This window comes from Phaseolus vulgaris, chromosome 3 (genome assembly GCF_051622355.1).
Source record: "Phaseolus vulgaris cultivar YP4 chromosome 3, ASM5162235v1, whole genome shotgun sequence".
Classification (NCBI taxonomy): domain Eukaryota; kingdom Viridiplantae; phylum Streptophyta; class Magnoliopsida; order Fabales; family Fabaceae; genus Phaseolus; species Phaseolus vulgaris.
In genome coordinates this window covers 52,960,039-52,968,435 of record NC_143500.1, presented here as the reverse complement: position 1 = coordinate 52,968,435, position 8,397 = coordinate 52,960,039, and the positions used below count along the sequence as shown (strand labels likewise).

The following is an 8,397-nucleotide window of genomic DNA, read 5'->3' as shown; positions in this document are numbered from 1 at the left end:
TTAAAAACTATTTAACAATAATAGAAACTAATCTAGAAATCAAATATTTTTTAGTCTCTAAAATTGTCTCTCTAATTTAGTCACTATAACAACTAATTATTTTTTGTCTCTAAAATTTGTTTCTATTTAATGATTTTCTTGTAGTGAAATCTCTTCTTATAAGTCAGTTTTATAAGGTTGAACTAAGTTATAAACCAATTTTATAAGGTTGAGTTAGACTTAAAATTCACTTCTTAATATGGTATTATAGTCATTTAGAGTTCATCCTAACAATATTAGGTTATCCACTATTGAGTCGTTATCGGATCATTCATAATATATAGTTCCACATACGAGTTGATAGTCTTGATATGCAAATCTCACCTTATAAGTCTGTTTTATAAAGTTGAATTAGCTTTAAAGTCCACTTGTTAATAGTATTTTTTTTATTACGTCTTATAAGTCAGTTTTATAAAGTTGAATTTTATGGTGAGGAGGTATTGTGATATGTTTGGATGAGGGGAATCTAGGTTTGAACTGTTTGATTGCATTGATTCGGATGAAATTATTGATGAGTGCGTTTTGTGTGAGATTGGATCTTCTATTTGATTCATCTCTTTGCCTTTCATTTTGTAGTGTTTAGGTTTGAGAAAGCATGGACCATGGTTAGTGGTTGGTGACTAAGAAGGCTATTTGAGTTATTCTATAACACTAACTTCCTTTCATCATTGAAGATCACCAATTCATCATTCTCAACCCATTATGGAGGCATACATATCCAACACCCAAATCTTAAATTTTACTTCTAAAGGAAAAAATATTATTTCAAATCAGAATAACTTTTGCAATAACGAATCAAATTCAACCTTAACTTTATTACGTTAATATCTATATAAACATGCTCGTTTACAAAAATAAGTTTTGAATATTTAAATTATATTTTAGATTTATTATAAATAATTCATACTGTCACACAATATTAATTTTAATTACTGATTTTTAATATATATACATATATTAAAAATTAACTTAAAAATGAAGATGAAAAAGAAATAATCTAAGAGATATTTAAGAAAAATATCTTAAAAATCTCTTATTGAACAAACTTTCTTTAAGCTATTTAAAAACGTTGAAATAACATTGAAGAATAATGACCGGTAATACTCTTATTTAATATAATTATTTTAATTTATACATAGGGAGGAAGAAGGCTTAACTACTCTTTTTTATTTTATTTTTTGCTTATGTAATTTAGTCTATTAAATTTCTTTTGAGCTAATTAAGAAATTATATTTTTAGAATTAAGTGATTTGGTTTTATATTTATTTTATTTTTCTAACCAAACTTCTAAATTATTATTATAAGTGCCTTTTTTAAGAGTATTATACAATAAAATTAAAAATTAAAAAATAGTGGACATTATGTTTTAAGTTAAAACCATATATATTTAATATATATATATATATATATAAAATAAATCAATTTTATTTTTTATTTCTCTGAAACTAAAACCTAAATACTCTAGAATCTTGTAACAATCCTTAACTGTTTTTCTTTTCCAAACATAATTTTTTATTAAAGTTTTTGTTCTTTTTATTTTTGCATGTGGTATGAAAATATGAGACATGTATGATTAGTTGAGAAAACATGAATTTTAGTCTAAGTTCGTAGTAGTGTGTTTGTTTATTAGGTTTGATCTTTAGAGAATAACCTAAATAATCTCCAAGTTCCATAACTAAATAAACATTTTCTTAAAGAAATCTTTGTCAGATGGGGAAAGTTAAGATAAAATCACATTGGTATACATGAATTTTTCAATCTGAATAAGATTAAGTGTTTTGAAGCTAAATAGTAGAGTTGTTGAATATTATCTGAAACAAAGAATTAAAATATTGTTGGGTTATTAAAATTGGAATCTTATACTATACTATGTATCTACTGGTTATAGAATAATGGATATGTTAATATTATTGTTGAAATTTGATATTTATGGTATAAGAAATGACTTGAACTATGGTGTGTATATTTAATGATAAATTATGAGAATTGAAGTCAATTTGGATTAAAAATAGGTTTTTTTAATAAGAAATTATAATTAAAAGTGTCTAATTCTTTCTAAAATTTAGACTAAATTATTACAAATAAATCATCCAAGTCTAACAAATCATGGATGTTACAACTATTATTTCATACCTAAATATTTTAGGATTTATCTATTTATAAATCTAAATCTACATTCTCAATAAAAAAAAATGTTTCCGGAAATTATCTTCAACGTTATAAAGAGTGTTTTCAAGATTGTTTTTTAAAATTGAGAGATATTCAGAAGTTATTAACATTTATTACTATAAAGAGTTATGTGTTTGAATATATTATGCGTTGAATATTTAATTTACTTTAACTTTTAATTTGCATTAGATTTAAACATAATTTTGAACTTAATTTGATTAATCTATTAGCTCAATTTTTTTTCACCTCCATCTTAAAAACCACTGTCTTTTTATCTTTATCAATACATTTGATTTTCTTAACTCCTTTTAACTTTCAATTTATTGTTTTCATCTATATTTTTAAATTATTTTCAATGTATTATTGAAAAACATGCTTTCAAAGTGGAATCAGCCATTTAACTATTCAAGATTTATTAGTTGAATCAGTGATTATACCAATACAAATAAAATAAAATAATATTATAATCTAATAATACTAAAATTGTTTTATAATTTGCATGCTAAAAATATTATATATTGTGATTTTTAATTATAATATACTTCTACTTATTAAAAACATTTATGTACCATAAATTTAATCTACTCCTACAAACAAGATTTTGCTAACATTTGCAATTTGAATATGCTTCCATAACTTGCTATCCACATCATGGTAGATTTTTGTTGTTACATGGTGACATTTACCATCCTTTTATCAGGGTACATACCCTTACTTTGGAGGTTCTAAATCTTCAACCACATCTTCTTCATTAATAAGAACTACATATGGATCACCAACAAGTATATTATAGTCTGTAGTGATAACTCACATGCTGTTTAATTGAAATCTATACGTCTGGAAGAGCATTCTGATCAAAAATACGATTGTGGCAAGTGGGGTTGCAAGGGTAGGCACAATCTATCTGATGGAATGCCCTTCGATCATAAAACCAGTCTCCCACTGCCCTTGCAATTGTCTGCAAAGTGTTAAGCAAATAGTCAGAGAGAGATTTTGATGCACACATATTCTAGAAAGGAAATTCTGATGCAGTTTCTTACTGTGTTGCCTAACACAGGAGAGTCATTTCTCAACCATGTCTCTTGTGTTCCAGTTTGGCAGTGAGCATAGCAACCATCTATAAAATGCCCTTTAGATGGAGAGTTCCCCACAGCACCAAATGCCCTTAGGAAATCAGTCCTGAATACTGAAATCATGCATTAAATGAGGTCACAAACTGTTAGAATGTGATTATGTGAAAAATCCCATAGGCCCCTAGAAGCCATCAACGAAATGGTAGAAGATTAATATGCATATGTGATTATGATGGTGCTTTTGTTCTTACAAATGATCCATGTCAAGTATAGTGTATATAGAGGCAGGACAAAGTTTAGACAGCTTTATGATGTTGATTAGAAACCTAGAAAAAATCCTGGAGTTTTGTTGGTATCAGTGAATATCAGTAGACTAAAAATAATTAGTTGCGACTATATTATATACTATTTATCAATAATAGAAACTAATTTAGAAACTAATAACTTTTAATTTAGTCAATATAATTGATTTTTATTAAATATTTTCTTGTAGAGTGTCATCAAGATCCGAAGATTTTCACCTTGCATTACACTGAGTTGATTTGGTGAGCAGTTTTTGATATCAAGCTTGCATTCACGCCATTGGCCATGGGGATCAGCAGCACCTGGTGCCAAAATGTTTTTGATCTGAATGAATCAAAGCAATATGTTAGGGATCAGAGAAAATATTATATCATCAGTTATTAAGAGCAATATGGTGGTAGCAACATTAGCTTTATGATAGAGATGAGTTTTTATGCACCTTATTGGAGGGGAAATATGATTCAGTATTCAATCATATATCATTTACAATGTTCTCATAGGAAAACAAAATCTTCATAGTGGTACGGAAAATGGTATGCTAAGATAAAATTAATGTGTAGAAAAACCTTGGCTCAATTGGTCACCATATCCTAATGAGTTATGCAAGCAGAATTTTCTCTAGAGTTAATCAAGGAATCATATTTTTTTCACTAGGAATGATTAACAAAATTAATCACATTGTTTTGTATACATCCTCATATATGAACTTTGTGAGATAAATGTCAGAACTAACACCAATTGATCAATGAATATAAACATAGTGTCAGTTTTAAGTTGGAACAATACATTCCAAAGGAACACGATTTCAGAATAAAATGATGTTTTCTGAGAAAGAGAATAATCTCACCTGCCATGAATCATAGGCTGCATTTACGAAGAAGATTGGAGTACTGATTTGTGATACCACATTTTGTGGGAAAAAACACTACGCAATTGTTCAGAAGAAGTATTAGTAACACCGAAGAAGTCACAAAGGTAGAAACTCTTGGAATTTACAAACTCACCAGCCCTGGTTTGAGTCTTGAAGTGCAGGATGAAGGCAAATTCTTAGCTGAGCCCTAAAATAAAGAAGATAAAAAAATGTCAGTCTCCATTTGATGAAAGTTTCTTCTAAACAGAAAGAGGGAAAACATTAGCAGCATAAGCTTGTGTGATGATGGTACAGGGCAAAATAATGAGAGAAAGGACAAATACATGTGTTTGAACAACTTGACTGTAGAATTCTTCAATGCGCTGTGCCCCTGAGACATCCTTTCTGTTGCACAAACAAAAACATTACATGACTTAACAAACTCCAAAAGAATTCAGGGAAAAAAGGACAAGTAGAAAGCAAATAAAGTAGCTTACACATTGATGAAATAACCAGCATCTGCAAGGCATTTCACTTTAGTTGTTCTAGGAAGCAGTGCTTTGAATCGATCACAGTTTAAAATTGCAGCCAATCCTCCAGCAGAACATCCAGAGATAATTGCCTAAAGTTACAAGTTTCAACTAGTGAATTAAAAATCATTCAAGATGAAGACAAAAGTAGGTAATTATCAATGTCCCATACATTTTGAGCATTTTTCATTCCTTTTGCTAGTAAATCTTCAACAACAGCAGCAAAAACCCTTGCCCCTCTGAAGTGCAAATTGGTTCTCTGATTTACAAAATAATATTATAAAGCCTCAGCAGAAAGAAAATTAGTTAATATTACCCTGCAAATTTACAGAACAAAATTCCTTTGAATTTGTAAAACTTACTGGATCAACAGCTTCAACATCACCAGTAAATGATGACCCATCACAATACCTAACCTTGATCCTGTTCCAATCATAGAAATCTGGAACATATAGCATTTTTAGGGAAAGATTTATGAGGGAAAACAGCCAAAAAACTGTTTATTGATTTGTAGACATTCATTACCTTGATTGAACTTTTTACTGTTACTAAAAAATCCAGAAAAGGAAAGTTGGGTATCCATTTTCTTAGATGAACCTAATCGAGTGTCCCTACGGGAAAGGCAAGAAGTAACGTTGTTGCACCATCCTCCTCCCTAGAAGAAATTGTATTAAAGATCATCAACAAAAATAGATGTATCAATGTATTCATATGTATGTATATATATATCTATCTATATATATAGTGAGAGAGTTAAAAATGACCAATAATTTACCAATCATGTATCAACATTATATTGAGTTTAATCATCATGTTATGAAAAAAAATTTACAAGGTCAACAACCAAATCATTCTGAAATGACTTTAAGCTAGTTATTACAAAAATCAACATATTTAACAAAACATGGTCATCAGTGATTTGTTGAGAGTGTGAAAACTAAGAAAAATCGTTAATTCCCAATAATTTCAATAACCAAATTTGACTTAAGAATTGAAATAAATATATGACTCTAAGTTCCAAGGTATATATTATTACATTTATTGGAACATTATGACCAATAATAACTTTGTTATTGGGTATATTTTTCAAAATTCTAATGACATAAATAAAAAGTGGGAGTAACAAGGGAAGTTAATTGTTGACATGGAAAGGTGCCCATGTCCTCACCATTGAATTAAAAACAAAGGAAAAACATGGGATATTTTTTAAGATAAACTAGTCCAAATATAGAAATGACACATTATGCCATGTTCATTCATGTGGGAAGAACTTCATAAACCTTGACACAAACACAACCCATATAAAAAAATTACCAATGCACCTTCTGATCCAGTTTTCAGTTTAACAATCACAAAACATAAAAGGAACATACTCAAAGTTAAAACTAAAATGGAGGTTTTTTTGAGTTGGTGAAAGACTCATAATATTGAAACCATCTTGCAGAAGGAGACATACCTCAAAGTGAACTATCCAGTTGTTAATCCCTGCTCCAGATCCCTTATGAAAGTGGTAAGCCGGTGCACTCCCATCCAAACAAACTGCAAAACATGTCAAACATCAATTTCAAAGCTAATCCTAAAAATAGTGACCAAGGAGATCAAGATCATAGCAGAAATTTCTCACCAGCTCCTTTTGCCACAGCATTTTCAACAAAAGTGATTCCCACGGGAACCCCTTCTGCTTTTAGTAATAGTACCACACATATTAACACACTTAACCATTGGCCTCTGCTCACCATTCTGCACCAATTAAACAAATAGCAAACAATAAACTTATGCATAAAAAACGAGATATTGCACCTTGGAACTATCTGTAGGGTGTGCTATTTATTTAACATAAAGAAAAATTATGTCGTACAAACATAAAACAAAAGGGACATCATATTAAACCCTTGCACACAAAACAAGGAAAAGTTTATATAATTTTCTATCCTCTCATTTGCTACCGCATCAGTTGTGCATTCAAGTTACCAACAAATGATCAACCCAATAAGTTTGATTTTATATACATAAAATGAAAAAAGCCTGAGGAGATCCTTGACTTCAGCTTAAACAGAGAGAGCTTTCAGGCTTAAATTCTTGCACCGAAAGAAATGCAGATTAAAAGAAACGAAGAACTACGCAGAGAACATGGAAAAAACAAAAAAACATATACACTTAAGTAAGAAGAATCTGATCTACAAATAAATTACAAGATACACTATTATTAGCACCGTTTTTGCAAAGGAAGATGAAACATTTTAAATCAATTGAACAATCTTAGAATCAGCTAAGAACTTCATCTGTTTGGCGATCAGAAAGCTTAAACGAAATATCATATATTACCTCACTCTAATACCCCAATAAGTAACTGCAAAGGAAAATCCACAAACTAGCATTTCCATATTTGAATATCAGACCATAACAACACTAAAAGAATATATATACACCAGCATTCCCCCTCCAGACTAGGCCCAAAAACAGATAACACTTCCTAGATCAAAAACTCTCTTCCACCGATAAAGTTAATAACTTTTCCAGCATTCAAAATGCCCCATGATACAAAGTTCCAAACCCACAAACTACTAAGAAAAAATGGTGAAAAAAATAGTACGAAGAAATAAAGAAGAAAAACATGAAACACATTGAGGTATACCTTAAATGGTAAGTGAAAGAAAGTTGAGGAAAGCGGTGGCCTGTAAAATGCTTCAGCTACCGACACGTCTTCACAGAGAAAAATAGATATGGTTTTGATGCACTTCACTTGGAACTTGCAAGAACACAATCTTATATAAACTTTTTTTTTGTGACTTTATTCCTGAGAAAGCGAAAGAAAAGACTGAAAAAAATAAAGACTTAAAGAAAGGGATGAAGTGATAATGAATAAAAGAATTATGATATTTATTCAACAAATTTAACGTAGAGTGATTTTTTTAACATAAATTATTACATTATGATAATCTTTCTTAAACTATGTTGATGTAAGAATAAGAGCAGTGGGTAGGACTAATGTCAAATTATTTTAAATAAGTATTATAGTATTTAATTATGAATTTTGAAAAAACATAAATAAGTATTTAATTTCCTTAAAATGTAAAGAAGAAAAACTCTAGAAGTATTTTTTTTATATAAATTATATTTCGAAATTAACAAATAAATGTAAAGTTATATTCTTTTTATAAAAATTTATGTTGGACATTAAGATGAAATCTGACACCTCAAGATAAGTTGAAACTTGTATCTAACAATTATCTGTCGTAAAAAATGTATTATAACTCAAAATAAAATTAAATAAAAAAATTAACCTAAAAAATAACACTCTAAAATTAGAAATTTAACTTTATACTCTAAAAAAGACATCTGGAAGAAGACTTACGTAGAAGTTATTATCTAGGTATGACACAACGTCAACATTTATGAGCAATTGTTCTGATTAAGAAAACGATGAATCCGT

At 29.1% G+C, this 8,397-nt stretch overlaps 1 protein-coding gene across 3 annotated transcripts; it reads right to left on the bottom strand.

Annotated features, from left to right (window-relative positions):
• Positions 1 to 2,807: 2,807 nt before the first annotated feature.
• On the bottom strand, positions 2,808 to 8,397 carry LOC137808597 (pectin acetylesterase 8). 3 transcript variants are annotated; one of them, XM_068609784.2, is made up of 14 exons: positions 8,320 to 8,397; positions 7,600 to 7,761; positions 6,589 to 6,704; positions 6,421 to 6,503; positions 5,490 to 5,619; positions 5,327 to 5,406; positions 5,137 to 5,223; positions 4,932 to 5,056; positions 4,779 to 4,839; positions 4,589 to 4,642; positions 4,432 to 4,509; positions 3,803 to 3,908; positions 3,249 to 3,394; positions 2,808 to 3,166 (listed from the first exon to the last, which is right to left on the bottom strand). In XM_068609784.2, the coding sequence occupies exons 3-14, from the start codon at positions 6,701 to 6,703 to the stop codon at positions 3,038 to 3,040; spliced, it is 1,194 nt and encodes a 397-aa protein (XP_068465885.1). In that variant the 5' UTR covers position 6,704; positions 7,600 to 7,761; positions 8,320 to 8,397; the 3' UTR covers positions 2,808 to 3,037. The 3 variants fall into 3 exon arrangements, with proteins under 3 accessions (XP_068465885.1, XP_068465884.1, XP_068465882.2); XM_068609783.2 differs by lacking the exon at positions 8,320 to 8,397 and having other exon boundaries at positions 7,600 to 7,818; XM_068609781.2 differs by lacking the exon at positions 8,320 to 8,397 and having other exon boundaries at positions 7,290 to 7,602.

What these genes read in the sequence shown, in the direction of transcription:
- LOC137808597 (XM_068609781.2), bottom strand. Translation starts at nt 7,348, where the DNA reads ATGGAAATGCTAGTTTGTGGATTTTCCTTTGCAGTTACTTATTGGGGT. An exon ending in CAGTAAAAAGTTCAATCAAG is followed by an intron (nt 5,407 to 5,489) that starts GTAATGAATGTC and finishes TATATGTTCCAG; the next exon opens with ATTTCTATGATTGGAACAGG. An exon ending in ATGTTGAAGCTGTTGATCCA is followed by an intron (nt 5,224 to 5,326) that starts GTAAGTTTTACA and finishes TTTGTAAATCAG; the next exon opens with AGAACCAATTTGCACTTCAG.